Source organism: Struthio camelus, chromosome 10, assembly GCF_040807025.1.
Source record: "Struthio camelus isolate bStrCam1 chromosome 10, bStrCam1.hap1, whole genome shotgun sequence".
In the NCBI taxonomy this organism is placed as follows: domain Eukaryota; kingdom Metazoa; phylum Chordata; class Aves; order Struthioniformes; family Struthionidae; genus Struthio; species Struthio camelus.
Window position 1 is genome coordinate 10916704 of NC_090951.1, and position 18986 is coordinate 10935689.

Below are 18986 nucleotides of genomic sequence, written 5' to 3' on the forward strand. Positions count from 1 at the left end.
CGCCGCGGCGGGCCGGCGCCGCCATGAAGGAGCCGGTGGCGGCGGGCGAGGAGGAGGAGGAGGAGATGGTGTTGCGGGACTACCTGGCCTACTACGCCGCCCGCGGCGCCGAGGGGCGGCTGGCGGTGTGCGACGAGGCGGCGCTGAAGGCGAGGGCGCGGCGGCTGCTGGGCCCGCGGCGGCGCGGGGCGCTGGACGTGTGCGGCGTGGCGGAGCGGTGCCGGCGGGCCCGCGGCGGCGGCGGCGGCGGCGGCGGCAGCGTCCTCCGCGACCTGCTGAAGGCGCTGGAGGTGCTGGAGCTGCTCTGCGTCAACCTGCTCCTCTCGCCGTGGAGGAAGGAGATCAAGTCGCTGAAGGTAGGAGCGGAGCAGCCGGGTCTGGCCCGGCGGCGGAGGGGCCCGGCAGGGCCGCTGCGCGGAGCGCGCCCGCCGCCGCCGCCGCCCTCCGCAGGGCCGCGCACCTGCGCCCGGTGCAGCAAAGCCCTCTTCAGGGGAGGAGAGGCTGCCGCTTAAACACATGCAAAACTCTTCTGTTTTTAAGCAAAAATCTTCCGCTACCCAAAACGCAAATCTGCTTCCCTTCCTACAGCAACAGGTACTGGTAAGGAAAAGCTATTTCTTTCCTCTTTCCCGCCTCGAGGGACCTCGGTGAGTCCTCAGAGAACTCTAGGTTACTATTCCCCTCATACATCTTCCACAAACAATTAGTGAGTTCAGCTTCTTGTGCAACAAGAATCTTAGGCTTCGTTAAAATAAATTTGAAGACCTGATGGCTACAGGGAAAACCTCAGTATGTAATCCAGTGTGCGAGACTCGGAGCTATCTGCCAGAGCCGGCTGAAGGCCTGGAACAATTGCACTGAAAGGCACAAATTGAAGAACAAGCAGTGTCCATGTAGGTACACGTTTGATAAAGAGTTACTGGTCATATGCACAATATTTATTCACCTATTTCCTGCCACACCCCACAGTGCCTGTGCATTACTTCCCTTCTGGAAGGAACAGGATCTGGGAAACAAAAGTCACTGTTGACAGCTTTAGCCAAAAACAGACTGAGGCCCAGTCCTACAGTATATTACAGCCCTTTATTTTAACAGCCTTCTGGGGGGGTCTGCTTTACTATCCTCTCAAATTTTGTGTTTGTGGGACCAACTCTTAGGCCTGAGTTTTTGTTATGAAGTAGCTAGGTTAGTGTCAAGATAGCCAGCCTGAAAACAAAGTACACAGATTGTGAAAGTCTTGACTTTGTGTTCCTGGCTCTGTTCTGTTCTGACTTGGCTGCAGTTAGTCTTCCTCATACTTCGGTCAACACCTTCCTCTCTTGTCACAGGGCTTCACACAAAGCCAAAAACTACTTCCTCTTTAAAATCTAGGCCTGTTGCCGTGGCTAGCTCCAAAACAGAGCCAAGCATTCAACAGTTTCCTAGCTGTTGCACAGTAGCAGCATTTATGCAAGTCAAGTTCTGAAGACAGTTTGTGCAAGGACAGCATGTTTTAGTGGTATCTCCTCTAGAATATTGCTTTGATGTAAGAAGGTATTTTCAAAGAAATGGCAACTTAATTCTGCAATAGTAAGGTTAAAGCAGAAGCTTAAACCAGAGAGGAAAAAATGATACAGTGTCATCACAAATTAAATATGACTAACAGGGAAAGTGCATTCCTGTTCCTTTAGGAAAAGATCAGGCCTCAGTGATTTATTTCACAAGTTTTCATTTGTTGAGAAATCTTAAATTCTTCAATGGAACATGATTTATTATTATTATTTCTGAATTTCTATAGTTTGAACAAAATGATGTTCTTTTTGTCTCTCTTTTTCAATATCGGAGCTCTGAGCGAATATGTCAGCTAGTTTAAATTGGTGTAACTTCCCAAAAATTACTATGCCGGAGCAAAGCTATAATGTTTGAGAGGCTGACAAAATAATACCGATGGAAAAGCCTCACTTGCCTGAATTCAAAACTCCGTAAGACTTTTAGGAAAATAGTGTCTAAAAACCTAAATAATTCTGAAGTAGCTCTGTTTTTAGGAAGTGTCTTGCCTTTTATGATTTTTGTCAGGGTTCATCTGTTTCTCAATGTTGCATTCTGTTTCAGACGTTCACTGGTAACTTTGTCTACTATATTCAATCTGTGCTCCCAGATGACATAGTAAAAACAGTACTGGAGAAAATAGGCTACATTGCAACAACAGCAACAGAGTTTTCACTTGTCAGAAAGAGAAACAATGAGGAAATAAAGCAGACTGCATTTGAAATATTCCTGGCAAGAACTGAGTGTGAAACTATCCTCAAAATGACAAATGAAGAAAAACAAGGCAATTTGGAGAAGACCCTACAGAAGAGAACACAGATGCACTGGCCTCATGGAGATAAGAACAGAGAGGATCAGACACCCCAGGGAGACAACTCTGAAAATCTGGAAAACAAAGAAAACAGTGAGACATCTTTGTGCCTTGCTATTCAACGAAAGTCTTCAACTAACAGTGATATATCCTTTGAAGCTGCTAGGGATCTCAAGATCAAAGATGATGTGCCTGAGTTAGCAGTTACTCAATCCACTAACACGCTTCAGGAACACCAAAGGCAAGTCATTAACACAGCACACTTTCCGGGCAAATGCTCAGACAGCGAGGACTTCTTGATCAAATATAGTGACATTGTCATAAGACAAACACCTATTTTCAGTGAGAATCTTTCTCAAAAAGCTTTTGAAAAAAAGCCAAGAGACAGTCTAAGTGAAGAATGTGTTTTGGCAGTCACTGCACAGTCAACTGAAAATGAGATCCTGCCTGTGCCACTCTCACCAGGAGCAAGCGGTCCACCAGCCTTTGCAATATTTGCTGACAGCTCTTGTGACAATAAAAACAGTTTGGAGTGCAAAGCTCAAGAAGCCCCTGAAGAATCAATTGAAGGAAAAATTAGCGACGCCATAAACTGCATAGACCCACACCCTGCAGATGAACCTAATGAGCTGAAGTCTCTGCCGTACAAGGATATTGCATCTGTCCCAGACCACAGTGTCCCTAGGGAAGAGGATGTCAGTGAGTTGTCTTTAACCTTTACTAAACTACAAATTAAGGAAGCTCAAGAAGAGGTGATGTATCCAGTAGAGGAAAGCGGGCAACCTGAGTCAATAGCATATGTAACTACAAGTGACAGGGATGCAAGAAACTTTAATCATTCCAAAATAAAATGTGCATACACAAGTAATGCTCAGACACAGAGTAGAGCAGCTGCACGTATTGAGCTGTCTTCAGATCTATGCTGTTCTACTAGGAACATGGAGGATCCCACCAATGGCTCTGAGAATAAAAGACTAATAATGGATGGTCCTAACGCACACACAGCTTCTGCGTGCTTCAGACTTATTAGGGAGCCACCTAATCCCACCTACATCCCACCACAAAGTATTGATGTCCAATCTCCAAGCACAAGCAGCACCACTGCGCATGGCAGAAAGAACCTGTTGCAGCCTGAAGGAGACTTTCCTGAATCCAGCAAAGTAAAGCTGGACAGTTATAATTTAAAAATAAATGAAATCCAGGAGCCTTATGTCATCATTGACAAAACTGATTAAGGAATGTCTTGCCATCGTATTAATTCTACCGGTGCTTTATTTGTAAGAAAGATGCCTGGTTTTTTCCTCACTTGTGGCCTTGATCATCATCATCTTCAACAAGATGATTAGCCTTGTCACAACAATGAAAAACCGTAACACTTTTGGACAAGTGGAAAAAAAAAAAAAAGGAGGGGGGCAGAAATAGTTGAACAAGTTTTAAATGGCCCGTCCGTACGTGGAACCATGGGTATTCAAATCTGAATGTTCACCTTTCTAAAATGAAGATACTTTCATAAATTTGCTCCATTTATTATTTAAACCTCTAGATCCCTTCTGGCTTTACTTAACGGCCGACAGGTTTCTTCAGTTCAGCATCCTGCTACTTCTGCTTTTTCTAAAGACCTGTTCTTGTAAAAATCCAAGAATGAAAATGGAGCGAGTCTAGCATGCTGTACAATGACAGAAACGGGTAAATGTTTCTAAACTGGAAGCCCCTACCTTATAGCTTCACAAATGCTTTACTGAAGGGCATTTCTGTTAGCTCATGACATTCCTGTGGAGCTGTGCTCTGAGCTAATATTTCTTCTGTCATCAGCTGAAAATAGGTTTAGAAAGTTGATAACATTCCTTTTAAAAAAAAAAAAAAAAAAAAAACTGTGAATGTTTTGGGGTTTATTTTTTGCATTGAGGTAATAGCATGGATCATCTAGACATGATAACCTTTATCACAGGTTTCATTTGTGTCTGTCACCAAAACTTTTCGTGGCAAGTGCTGCAAATAAGCTCTGAGCATCATGATAGTTCACTGCTACCAAAGGAGGGAGATCTTGCTACAGCTGTCACCTCCCTTGCCCTTGTTTCTGCCATTAATCTGGCACCATCTCTAGAGTTTACTGGGCCTTTCTCTGAGCCAGTTTATCTCACTAAAATGAAAGGGATACATTCCCTGGCGCTTCAGTGGCTGGAGAGAAGGGAGGAGAAAAAAAATCAGAAAGATCAGAGAGGGGTTCCAATAAGCATTAGAGCTAGGACAAGGGACATCCTGTAGAGGAGTGTGGCGTGAGCTGAGAAGGAAAGGGAGCAAGATTGTTATTACCAGCTCAACTGTATGTGCAACTGCAGTTGGAATCCGAATACTGAGAACCTCAGTCAACTCTAATGCCTTGCTGGAAAAGTATCTAATAAAACATTTAATTACATTTTGAATTTAGAAGAGCAAGCAGTCAGCTGTACTGCATTTCAGCACAGAATCTTCCATGCTGCTTTATAAAAATATTACCTAGAAAGACAGCTTATTTCAATACTGTTTCAAGTAACTTCAACAACCTGCTTAGTAAAAATTACTTTGGTATTTCCAGTAGCACTTCAATCCTAAGAATGTTTCATTTCATTCATACCTGAAATACTGACTGAAATTAGTTTGTATTAATTGCTTATAATGGATTTCCATGCCAAAAAGAATTCAGAGGGGAACAAAGAGATGATACTGGGAAAAACTTGGGAACTAAAAATGGAAGATCCTCTGCTTTTTGAGCAACTCATTGAAGTCCTGACATCGCTTAATTTGAGCAGCGTAGGAGGAATAAAACTTTGACCAAACTAATTTCAAAGGATAAAACTGCTTTCAGCTTTGGGTGGGGGTTTGGGGGAGGATGAATATTGCAAATATGTATACACACATCAGCATCTCCTTGCTCTTCTGTCTTTGAAGTACCTATCAGTGTTCTTGCTAACCATTTTGGTTTTTATAGTTTATATTTTTCCCCCTGTGGGGGTTATTAAAACTCTGTTTTAAATCTTATGTTAATTGTCCAGGAACTCTATAATTTAAGGCTGAAAAACTCCTTCTCACCACAAATGAAGATGCTTTCTGAAGTACTTAGAGGACCACCAGCACTACAGGATCCATATACCTATCATGCCATTTCTTATTTTTACCACATTCCTTAGAGGAAGAGTAATTAATAGCAACTTACTTACACATGAAAAGCCAAGGCACAAAGAAACTAAAGACCACCTCTTGAAGTGTCACCGTTTTATGGGCCTAATTCCATTACTGCTGTATTTCTGGCCTTCATTAAACCCTTGGTCAGTTAACATCTACTGTGAGAAGCACTAGAAGTCAAACACCAGCTTCTCCTGATAAGCCTGTACAAAATTGCTTGCCTTCATGATACCTGGCAGGTAGGGCACCTAGACCTTTACGTTGCCCCATTCCGAGCAAAGTTCTGGAGCTGGGTCTATGTCCCAGAGCTTATGAGCAACCTGACAAGGGGAAAACACAGGCCCAGTTCACTAACAGATTTATCTACCAAATAAAAGGAACACTGGTGGAGATAGATTAAGGATATTAATATATTTTATTTCTGAACAAAGCCCACTAAACAAACAGTTGCACAAAACCCGTGGAATATAAGATGGCCACATTCTGAGAATTTAGTATTTGATAATGTTTGTGCACCTGCATCAAAAAGAAATTTCCTCTTTACAGCAGATTGACCAGGACTGTTAAGCGTTCTGTCTGCCTTTATAGAGGGAGGCACTGTCCACTTCAAACCTCTTGGATGTTTTCATCTGAATTTCCTATTATTACAAGGACACCTTTGATTTTTCTTCCTGTAAAATGGTAGATTTTGAGGTCTTGTACTGAAAGCTACTTTCGTATTCCCAAATTTCTGGGGTCTGCTCCGGGACAACTCCGTTTCATAGTTACAGACTCTTGTGAAGGGAATGGATCCGAAAACCAGTCAAAAACAAGAGACAAGTCATGTATTTAATAGGCCTTAAGCTGTGTTCCTTTGTGCAACTACCACATGGGCAGGGTAGAAGTGGGTCCAAAATCATGTTTGTAAATCCAGTCAGACCTGAGAGGAAGACAGACAGACAAAAGGGACCATGAGATTTCTGGCCCCATCTGCCAGTGTCCTCCTGTCCCTGTTGCTAATGACCACTGCACCTTGCCTAATTAACTTAAACGAGAGAAACCACTTAAGTACTGCTGCTAGCCAGCAAGAGTGCTGGCTGCCTGGGCCTCTTTCTCAAGAAGGGTGATCTGTGTTTGTAAAATGCATGCGTATCCTCTTGTGAGCTGTCAACTTTAACTGTGCTACAGCTGGTCCTGATTGACTATGAACCAAATGGGGATTTACTAACTGATTGGTTATTTTTCTATCATAGAGACACAAGGCCAACGCTGTCCCCAAATTTATATGCTACACACAACCCCTTTGAACAGTTCCGCTCTCAAACCTTGGATTAGAGAAATTCTTTTGATCAGTGCAGACACAGATCTCAGGCTGAAGTCCCTGGTAGCTGGTGATATTATTCAGTCACATGGCCTCTCCCACTAGGTCTCTTAAAAAAGTCATTTTCCCCCTTAGCATTCATATCACACATACACCTTTGCCCTGTCTGGAGCAAAGGTATTAACCATAGCTTGGCTTTAGAACAAACCCTTTGCTTTTAAAAGCCAGGAACCAAAACCAAATTTCAGTGCGAGACCTCCAAAAAAGAACAGACTGGAAAACTGGCAGATACTAAATGAACAAAGAATTACCATTTCTTTCAGGATCGTAAGTGAAAGTTTTTAAAGACAATGTAACAAATAGCCTGAGACACAAACACAGCAGGGCTGACAGCGACTGGGAAGGTGCTGCAAAGCACTGATGAAGATAGGTATGCTTCTAATGCCCAGAACTGTCTCAACACATAAAGACAATTTCTGAAACACCACTTTGTCACTTTGTTCTTACCTAAACACTCGGAGAGTAACAACTAGTGACCTCCCTACAGGTTGCACCACATGTCTATTTACACAGTAAATTGCAAATCAAGGCTGAAGGGCCCACCCATTGAAAATGAGCAGGCACAGCTCTCTAAGCGAGACAGCTGATTAAATCTCACAAAGCTCCTTTCCACGGGATTTCTATAGTAAAAAATCTGAAATAAAGAGTAGGATGGAATATACCAAGCAGCATATTCACAGTGAAATTCCTAATACCTTTATACTTACTGCAGAAAGGGAGTGGGGGTGGGGGCATATATATCACAGTTACCAGACAGAAAGCTCTAGGATGGAGCAGAGGATCCAACTCAAAGCCTTTTGGCATAAAAATAAATAAAAAAAGTAGTATGCATGCAATACATTGGTAACAAACAGAGCTCCTCTAGTTTGTCACTCTCCCATTCTAACTTGTACATTCAGATAGAGATCACTCTGTTAGGTGCAAGTTTACACAGCACTTACCAAAATGGTGCTCTGATCCTGATACAGCACAAACAGTTGTCAGTGCCAGCCACTATTAAAAGACTGATAAACCAGGACAGCATCTGGACTGGACAAGACGACTACATTTATCTCATGTAGGAATGAACCTATTAGTTTTTGTTCTGAAACTTTTCATTTTTGAAAGCCGGCAACTTTCTTTTAGCCCCATCAAGTGCCTCAATTGGTCAAATGCTGTAAAACACCATTTTACCATAATTCTCCCCTTACTTATTCTGCTTTAGATATACACAAGGTGTGCTTAAACCTCCATACTCTACAGAAAGGATGGGATCCTCAGAGTCCTGAGAGAGGAGGGTAACTTGCTAGGAGAGCCCTTACTCAGGAGAGGTACAGAGAGCTTCAGGCCAGAATCTTTTAACAGCAGCTGGTGGCAGAACAACCAGCCCTCCCCACAGTCTCTGCAGGAGGAAGTGCATTGAAGAGAGATGCTAGACTATTTATAGGTGTGGGCAGTCCTTTTGTGTGCTGTTTACACAGGTGAAGACACGTTCTGAGATTTCACAGGACCTACGGTCTTGAATAGTCACCTATCTGAAATGATTAATCAAACAAGTAAGATCTCCTAAACACGATTCCCAAGCTAAAAGACAAAAGCAGACAAAAGGTCAGACTAAAGAGAATGCACCTGTTCAACAACTTTTTTTTTTTTTTTGCAGTATCTCTATTTCACTTCGAACCAATTTATATGCTGCTACCAGATGCTGCTGATTTGCTAACATGCCTTGACCAGGACAAAGTAAATATCCAAGTCTGGACAGAACATCCATCCAAAATACATAAGCAATAAGAAAAAGCCAGTACAGAAGGAGACAGCACTTTTCATTTAGATTGCAGTTAAACTGTGGAACGCATTGCCACAGGGTATTTATGCCAAACTTTACAAAGGCTCACAAAGTGATAAATTTCCAGAATAAAAATCCACCATGGGCTATTAAACACAAAGATAAACCAATGGCTCAGGAAACCAAAAAGAACTAGAAAGTCTTAAAGGGAGAAGAATCACTGTTCCTTAATTTGTACACTGTTCCAGAAGGCATCCACTACTAGCTATTGTGGGAAACAGAATACCACAAAGGTTGACTGACTCAGTACAGTCATTTTTGTCAGATGCTATGTTTCTGTGATTTTCTTCAAGTAATCTGAAACTTACACAGTGAGAACGAGTCTCTCATCTTCACAGCGCAAGATGTGCTGATAAAACCTTAATACTCCATTAGGAGAAGTAACTAAAAATTAGTATTAAGAATTTTAATTCATCTCATAGACACCTAAAATAGATTTCCAGATATAGAAACAGATTTTGCCAAAATGTCTGCAAATCCAGTTACACATGTTCAGGTTTTAAGTAAACATTACATCCTGCCTTATAGGACAGATCTTTAAAAAACGACACAAGTTGCAGTTTGTTTATATGATCCATTCCACCGATTTCAAAGTTCAGTATGCCCACAGAAACAGGGTACCTTCTATGGTATTTTGTGTCTTGCTGCCAAATCTTTGCCTCTCAGACAGTCACAAAAAGAACCAAATATATGTCAGGATAACGGTAATTGCCCTTTCTTTTTATTCCCCATCAACTGAGGAAATGAAAGCAAATCCCAAGCTTAAAAACAACTCTTTTGTGGTTGTTTTAATACCTTTTATCTACACATCTATAGCAGACTGGAAACATTGTACATTTAAAACATACACCAAGCAACCTGTTTTGTTTTGCTCCCAGTTCTCATTAAATATCCTAAGATTCCTGTATACAAAAATCTATAAATGAAGTCATACATAACAAAACCTAAAACAATCATATTATCTGTAGCCATTACACTTGTAATCTTTAAGAAATAAGTTACATAAATAATTTATATTCCTTTTATTATAATTGTGACCATCAATAACTTCCATCCAAACTGCTGTTTTGATAAAATGAAGGAAAAAAAAAAAAAGAGATCTGATCAATAAGTTCCTTTTAAAAGCAAAAAAAAAACAGTAAGTTAAAGATTCTTTGTACAGAACAAATAAAGTGCTCTTTTCTGGACTGTCAGGTTACTGTGCAAATATACGTCACTTGGTTCTAAAATCCATAATCAATTTGGAGTTAGGAACAAACTGCTGATGACTGTACCTTACACACTTACAAACTATTTCCTTGGAAATAGTTCTTTTGGTCTCTTTTAGAAGAAAAAGAAAACTGAAAGTTTCAAGAAGAATTCAAGAATGACTACTATGCCACCACAAATAAGCTTCAGTAAGTAAGATAACTTAAAATGTAAAATCTTATTTTTTAAGCTAGAATTATAAAGCTTTCCAGCCATCGAATGGCAAAACTGGATTCACAAGCTTCAGCATATCAATTTAGTACCTCACTAGGAAATGCTCTCTCAGTGCACTGATCATTTTCCAATTGTACTGACTGGAAAAATAATTCCCATCAGATATAAAAAAGAAATGACTGCATTTCTTTACTTGGAAAAAGGTGCTATCATTTCAATTACAGCTATTTGGGGGCTTATGCAACTACCACAAAATTACAAAATAAAAGCAGTGAAGTGATGTATCTCCAAGAATGATAAAATCAGCTGCTGTTCATAACCAGGTAAAATGCATGAAAAAGCCAGGTAACTGAAATTACTATCCCTTCAACAAGTTACAGTCTAGATACTAACTGACTGAAATACTAACAGAAGTCCTGTTATCTATTTTTAGGAATATTCACTGCAGAGCTATGACAGATGCTCAGCTACATTAACATAAGTGTGTTTTAAAGCACTGTTAACTTTGTTTGCTCCAATTAAATCAACCAAAACTTTTATGAAAAAGTAATGATACACAATACTTCAGGAATCATTCCCCTCAAATTAAACAAAAAAGTTAATATGCAAACGGTCATAAAACTCTTCCATTAAAAGCATTAACCTGAAGACTACACTCAAGAGGGTAAAGTGGAAACGAAGAGCAACTCAATATGTTAGCCAACATCAGAGCAAGAAGTAAGCCTCCACTGTGTTTCTCTGCTCTCAGAGAAAATAGTTCTCCAAGAAAAAGTTCATCTAAGAAGTTAGGAAGCCAAAACAGTTAAGAAAGCAATTAATTCCAGGACTTATATCACCATCTGAAAGGAACAGATACAATTCTGTGCATCCTGTGTTTTCACTGGTCTTCAACTCAGCCATGGTAGGGCCAGTGATTTAATGAAAACAACTGAGAAATAAGCTCTTTTAAACATCTGGCATAAAACTACTCAGACACATTCTGCAAACACCTATGAATTTTACATTATTCTTTTATTGCCACTGAATTCAGTGGGACTATGCTAGTTCACAGGTATCTACAGGACTACAACTTTATTGTGATTTTATGTAAAGCAGAAGAAACTTACAGAATTCAATGAAATTACACTAGTGTAAACAGGATTAGAGTAAGATCCCCTATCCTGAAATGACAAAACTTATTTAACAACGTTACTATAACTTGATGTATTTCACTTGCTTCTTCTAATAATAGCGGATATCTCACCTCTCATATGGAACTATTTCTTTCAAATTACAAAAATAGGATTGTCATGGGAAAAAAAAAAAGAAAAAAAACACCTTAGGTTACTTATAGAAAGCAGTAGCAACGTGGTAAATCAAGCAATAGCCATATTTGAGCCAGACAGAATTGATACAGTAAAGCTGATGGAGAACTGAAAAGTATGAAAGCATTAGCTTATATTCTGTTTACAAAAACTTGTAGACATTTCATACCAAAAGTCTACAACATCTTACAAAGTAGAATTCTAAAGCATAAGCCACCACACTGAGAAGTACTGCAAATACTCATCAGAATTCCCCAAAAGTCAGACTTCATAAACATGATTTTCAAAATATAGTAACAACAGACTTCTATAAACAGTGTTGCATATTATATAGGTTTAGTATTTGGTCCCGGTTTTCTTCATACTTTTCTATCATTTTCTGCATGTCATGGTCAGCTCCAATAACCTTGAAAACAAGAACACAAGCATTAGAAATAAAGTCCCTCTAAAACATGTTTGATTTCAAGCAAAATAGAACAAGACTACCACTGAGGCCAAACTGAAATCCTCCTGGAAATCAGACCAATTTGTTTGCTGTTCAGGGTTTGGCATTCATAGAAAAGGTCTGATCCTACAAACATAGACACAGTGAACAGCCCCTCCAATTCCACCTAACAGAAAGACAAGACTTTAATGGTATACACTATGGATAGTTGTAAACATTTTTCTGAGGTTTCCCTTCTCCAAAAGTCACTAGAAGGGCAGATTTATTTACTTTTACCACTACACAACACTCTGAATATTCAAGTAGTATAATCTTCTGCATCCTTAAATGGTTACAACTAAAATTATACTCACAAGCACCGGGCAGGAAACTTTAAAAAGTGTCTGTTTAATGAGCCACTCTTCATAGAGCTGATGAATGGCTTCTAAATATTCCTAGAAAAGAGGCGTTCAAACAATATATACTCACAGGGACGAAACGCACTGCAATTCCAGTATATTCGTTAAGGACTACATATGAAAGCTAGTATCGGATATTTCGACTGACAAAAAAATAAAGAATTAGGAGGTTTCTGAGAAAAAATAATTCCCAGTATAAAGTTTTACTCCATAAAGAACCTCAAAGAAACAGAGCTGACAGGAATGCAGGGCTCTCAGCATTCTGTAAGATCAAGAATCGTGCTTCTCTCCTACGGGTGTAATCTGGCTTAAGATTTTACAGAGAAGATAAATACAAGAGAGATGCAGAAACAAACAAGGCAAGACTACAGTGCATATCCACTCAAGGCATTTCCTGTGTCAATACATTTTCCTAAAGTTCGCTGTTCATTTCCTCCTGATTCCAACTCATTTTTTCTAAAAACATTTCTGCCTGTCATCAACAATTAGATTTTCATGAAGACCACTTAACATTCTTCATTCATAATTATTTTCTCCCCTTAACAGAACTGCAAAGTAACTCAGCATCTCTTCAGAACCACTGCGGCCAGTACTTATTCTCCAAGGCAAAACTTCACGTGACCCAGAATTTAGCTCTTTTATCTTCACATAAACGTTCAACTGACAGTTGTTACTACTGAACTACACAATAGTAGATTCCCTAATAATATACAGCACCTCTTATGTAACTACTTTTATTCCTGGTAAGGCTTTCTTTAGGAGAAGACTTGTTTAATGCAAGGCCTTTCTGTAAACTGTGACAAAGAAACCAATCATTCAATTTGTACAGTTTATTTTTTAAGCACGCTAATGATTTGCAAGAAGTTGCTTGCTTTTAGATACAAGCAAAGACACTTTTTATGCATAAGCATCCTACCAATAGCAGATGACAGGATATGTCCACATAAATCTTCACCATCTGCATGCATAGGTATTTGTACTTTACTTGGGTACATTTACGCTGCTTAATAACACAAAAGCAACTGGCTTTTTACATCTTAGAGAAGTTTAACGCTTGATTAATTTTTCACCTAAACAGTGAGCTATAGCAGACTGAGGTACCGAAACATGGCGCTTGCGAAAGTCAGTGTGTACAACAGATCACTTTCAGAAAACAGTTCAAATTTCAATACCAAAGTTTTAGTTTGCAATGGAAATAGCTGCACTGTACTTTGCCACTATACTCAGGATACGATTTTAATATTTAAATGTGTAATCATTATGTTTGTTAAGCTATGATGATACAAATTCATTGTAACCACACGTGGTGAAGGAACTCCTTACCAAAGGAATGATCTTTTCCTCTTCTCTGCATCTTCTCTTTAATCTCTCATAACAAACTTCAGGAGAAGTCTGCAGATAAACTGCCACAACAAAAATCATCATACTTATGTTTAAGGATCAGCTTTAAAAGTTAAGAAGAAACCTACTTCAAAAGTACAGATGGAAAGGATCCTGACTTAGGTACAGCCACTAAATTTCCCTTTGGCGTTACCACTAACGAACCATCCATAAATCCATGCTGTCTGATGCTACACATCACAAACATTATCGCATTGCATAAATTATGACCCAAGAAATACATTTTTTTCCCTCCCAGTTCCTCCCTCCTACCCAAAAATGCTCCTCAAGAGACCATCACAATTTTACCTATCAAATCAACTGACACATCCGTGTTGTTCTTGATCCAATCAAACCACTCAGTTAGGACAATGTAATCCACTTCTGGCATTTTTCCACTGAACAAACATAACAAAAGTTATCACTCATTGAACAACATGCAGGGATTGATTCTAAACCCACATATACAGTTTTTTTCCCCCACCTAACCAGAATTATCCCCAATTTATTCCAGCATACATGAAAATAAAAAAACAGACCAATATTGCATCCAGTCAGAATAAAGATCTCACAAAGCACTGTTCATAGGATCAAAAAAGTTTGAAATCCTTTTTTTTAAATAAAAAATGTACTAGTATGATGTTTGTATTATTAACAGTTGCAATCATTAATGATTTTCCTACTACAATCAAGAAGTAATTACTTGGTGACTAAGAAGAAAAAGATTGCCATATTGACATTTATACAGAAACAACAAATTAGTGTCAATGACATTTATTACTGATGTTCTTTACATCAGGATCATTGCAAATAGATCTGAACTACTGTTCTGCATGCCACCATTAAGGCTTGATTTACTAAGCAGCACTGACAAGTCATTACAGAAACCAACACAAAGAGCAGTGAAAAAAAAATGACAGAAGGCAAACAGTTTGCTCCCACTGAAAGAAGGATTTATGAGAAAAAAGTCCTTAAATACTCAACATGCTCAATTTCAGTGCTGCATTAAGAAAGCAAAGACAATACTGTAGATAACCATCCCAAAGTTATCTCCATAAGACTAAAACATCAAAAACTCTCATGTAAAAGGGAGTCTACAGATGACACATTAAGAATTAAAGATTATGTTTTTACTAGTAATCTGTGAAAACTCCAATACTAAATATTCACGTATCAGTAGTTTGGATTATTCTGTCTTCAAAACTCATTATAGCAACATACTCGTTCCTAAACGTCTCTGCAGTAGACACGCAAAAAAGACAGGGCTGACATCCTGCCATCTCCAGCCAAATGATTAGAACCAGTTGCAACATTTCAAATAACACTGTAAGAAAGATTCCAAAGATTTTCTCAGTCATTTACCTGGCAACATGCTTTGATCTCTGCTAAAAACGAATAAAGATAATACAGAAAGATATTTCCACTTCAGTATTCGAGAAAGCAGAACCACTATTTGTACCACCAGCTGAACACCACACCTCCCAAAGCACTCAAGAAAACGTACAACACAATTCACTGTTGAAATTCTTCTAATGTCTCAATTAGTATACGTTTCTGGGTAAGTCAACAATAATTTTTAATGTAAAAATACACATAAGTATTGATTCTGCTACTTTTCCACAAGATGTGTGGGAAATAAGAAGGTCAAAAGGAATTAGAAATACCAGAAAGCCCCACCATTCTTAGGTGAAAATATATCCAGATAAATTCTGCATGCCCTCCCTACAGACAATATGCCTCTGCCTTCCCTGTGCCAGTGGAGTCCACCGTATACTTGCATAAAGATTCTGGATCAGGCTCAAGATCCCTAAAACATCAGGGAAGATCAAAGTGTCCTACAAAGCCTTTTCCTCTCCAAAATTTGCTGACAAGGTTATGACTTCTACCAAGTCAAGTTTATACTGACAAAGTTAAAAATGAATAGAACTAGCTCTCTATCATAAATAACAGTATGAATTCAAATGGGAAAAAGTGAACTGTTAATGCCTACCACTGCAACACATCGTGCACACTTAAGTACACACATTTAAGATTCTTTTACGGTTTTACATCTAACATGACCTTCTTTTTCAGTGCTAAATTGAGATACGCAATCACAATGAGAATTTGGACACTCATGCATATCCGTGCATGCTAGAGAAGCTCACAGCAATTGCTCATAAATTAAGCCTTCCGTCACTCTTGTAAATCTTTTTCTATTTCTCTCTAAAAAAAAAAAAAAAAAAAGCCTGCAAAGCTAAAACACAAATACTGACTGACACTGGATCAAAGACGAGCTGGTATTCCTGATATTCCACAGCTCTTCATCCCTTGCTTAAACAAATCATTCTGCTATATGAGAACAGCTTGTACAGACTACAGATAACAAGGGATTGTTCTACATCTTTAAGACTGCAATACCTACTGGGACCGTAGGAATACCTTCTCTTACAGAAAAGAAAGCAGAGGGTAACCTCTAATCTCTGCAGCATTCTCACCCCATTCCGTCTGTGTCTTATTTTGAAGAGGGAAGAGAGAGGGAGGAAAAAAAAAAAAAGAATTCTATTTCATTTATATGCATTTCACTTATACACAACTTCAGTGGGAAAATTCCTTCCATACAACTGTTTAAACCATCTTTTTGTTGTAGATAACAGTTAAATAGCTTGACAGTTAAATGGCTTTTTTTGATGACAGTTTCAGTAAAACTTACTTAATGTTATCTGTCAGGTCAGTGTTTGCTGGACCTTCCATTAGACAAACCCAATTTGTACAGCGGGGAACCTCTGCTGTGTTCCCTGCACACTTTTTTGCAACTTTAATAACCTATATAAGAGTTAGGAGTCACTAACCTAAAGAAACAGGAGACTCCTCCTAAGAAACAGAAATAGGTTGGGGGAGAAAAAGGCCTTCTGGAAGGATACAAAAACATTTTACTTTGCAAAGTCTACTTAGTTACAGAATGATTTTTAAAATTCTCATGCAACAGTTGAACAAAGCAGCACAGTATGGGAAGGGATCTTTGTAAGTTATAAGGCCTTTCCCCCACCACAGGGCACTACTATCCTTCTACATAAATATATCAGGCATAAGTCTGTGTTCTTCCTTTGTTCCTCCGATGGCCCCTAATACCCCCTAATGTAGCCACAGCCTTTTTATAGCTATTTATTTGTTTGCTATTACAGTCTTTCAACTTAAAAAAGCTCTTTTACATTTTTAGTGTTTGCACCTGGCATACCCAAAGATGACAAGCATATTCTCCCAAATTTTGTGTACAAATAAACCTGTCAAGCCGTTTTTGTCTCTTAAGACAGGCTTTCCAGTCTCCTGATCACTGTGGTATGAATGAAAACAGCTTTGCACCTGTTTCAGTTTTATTTCCTAGGTCATGAATGAGGAGCTAGAAGTGTGAACAGTAATGTTAAAAGCTCTCATAAAAGTACAAAAGCAGTAATAATTTCCCTATCTTTGGCCGGAAACCCTTTGCCAAATACTTCCAAGAATCACATCTACCTTTCTCAGGGCTTCATGATACTAGCCATCATTTTGTGATCAATTTATTTACATCTGGTTTTCAACTTATGATCTTCCATCTTTTAGGTGAAATTTTTACAGATTTCATTAGCGTACTCTCACTCTTTGTCCATAGTATCAGTTCAAAGATTGATCCAACACAAATAACCTCCTTCCAGCCTGGAACTTCCTCTTTCATTATCTCCCTTCAACATGGTTTCCTTTCACTTTACAGTCCCCACCTTCTCCACTTTCACGGGGAATTCATGAAAGTCTTCTGAGACTGCCTTGCTAAATACTTAACTTTAGTTCAGATTGATAAGAATGCCTTTGGCTGGAAAAAATCAAGTGTTGCAAAAAATAATTAACAGAGTAGTCTAACATGATGTATCTTTAGTCAACATTTTGCTTCTTCATCCAAGACTTTAGTTATTCTTTCCTTCATAATTCGACTGAAGTTTTGTCTGCTATTGAAGTCAGATGAGCAAACCTGTAGTTACTCAGATAACCTTTCCTGATCTTTCGTATGTGGTCTACAGTTATTTTTTAATCATAGGGGTACCACCTCTACACAACAATACATTCCATTAAGTGTGAGACTTCACACGCTTTCAGAACTGTGAAGTGGACATCATATCTATGTTAGTGGTGGTTATTACCGCTTCCATACTAACATTACCATCTCATCTTTTCCTTATATCCAACAAAATTTCCTTTACTGCACGCAGAAGTTAGTTTTTGGACCAAGTCTAGATGATCTTTAAAGATCTATGAGTAGTAAGGACTGGACAAAGATTAAAAAACAGAGAGCAAAGCTACAGAACTGCTTGCCACAGGATGCCCTGGAAACTAAAGGTTTATATGGGCTTTAAGGAGGTCCTGGACAGATTCATGGAAAAGAAATTCGCTGTGAATTACTAAATGCAGAGGAACCACCTTTGAATTAGGAAGTCTCTAAACTCCAAATTATTGGAGGCTTGGAAAGCTACATTCAGAAAGTATTACATATGCTTGCTCTGTTCTTACCCTTTTCAAGTACTTTTGACCACCACTGGAGATAGGCTATTCAGGGAGATGGAGCTACTGATTTTTAATCTGATGTAGAATGCATATTGTCATGTAGCCCAAATTTTTCTTTGTTTTATCTATAATTCTTTTATAGGCCCTTATATCAAAATTTGATTTGCTATTAGCAATATCCACTGGCCTCTAGCTTGCTGTGACAAAACAAAGCAAAAGCCTGCTGTCCAACATTAAAAAATGCAGAAACAGCCAAACATCTTAGATGCCTTTAATAATATTTTTACAAAGTTAATACATAGAGCTGATGCATAAAGACTTAGCCTACTAGCAACAAAGCTCTCAGTCTTGTGGGACAAAAGCACTTTATCTACAATGAAAAAACAAATCAAATTAATAATTAAAAACAAGAAAGAAATTCCAGTTTCATTTCCACTGTATACAGGCTGGGATAAACAGTGTCCCTTCCTGTTTCTGCTTGCATCGCATCTTACCGTGTCCCTCTACAAGCATTTGAAGCAATTTCTGTAACAAACTAAGAGCTTATGCAGCACGGATGCCACCTTGTGGCATGCTGCCATTCTCCCCATAGATAGGGGCAAGAAACCATTTTTCCCTCTGAAGACCACTGAAAAATCCATTAAAACAGTGATGTTACATAGAGCTTTCCATGTAAAGTAGGCATTAAAAAAAAAAAATCAGTGCCAATGACTGCATTATTTCAGTATTTCAGATAGTATAGAGGGACAGGTTCTCTACAGACCAGGTACTAAAAGCTTTTTCTATCTCAGGCCACAATCTCATGCCTCAGAATAAAATAACCTGGGCTGGGCCTGTTTG

At 38.9% G+C, this 18986-nt stretch overlaps 2 protein-coding genes across 4 annotated transcripts in view; one reads left to right on the forward strand and one right to left on the reverse strand.

Moving 5' to 3' along the window:
* LOC104143982 (uncharacterized) lies at positions 1 to 10854 on the forward strand. The gene is made up of 2 exons (XM_068955766.1): positions 1 to 356; positions 2092 to 10854. The coding sequence occupies exons 1-2, from the start codon at positions 24 to 26 to the stop codon at positions 3571 to 3573; spliced, it is 1815 nt and encodes a 604-aa protein (XP_068811867.1). The 5' UTR covers positions 1 to 23; the 3' UTR covers positions 3574 to 10854.
* LOC104143973 (thymidine kinase 2) overlaps positions 9459 to 18986 on the reverse strand; it is an 84455-nt gene continuing 74927 nt past the window's right edge. For 2 of the 3 annotated variants that reach the window (XM_068955770.1, XM_068955772.1), the window contains exons 7-10: positions 13944 to 14032; positions 13578 to 13657; positions 12210 to 12290; positions 9459 to 11817 (exon numbers count right to left, since the gene is read on the reverse strand). In XM_068955770.1, the coding sequence (XP_068811871.1) occupies positions 11719 to 11817; positions 12210 to 12290; positions 13578 to 13657; positions 13944 to 14032 (349 nt within the window). In that variant the 3' untranslated portion in view covers positions 9459 to 11718. The remainder of the gene's footprint in view (positions 11818 to 12209; positions 12291 to 13577; positions 13658 to 13943; positions 14033 to 18986) is intronic. The other variant, XM_068955771.1, reaches the window with a different exon arrangement.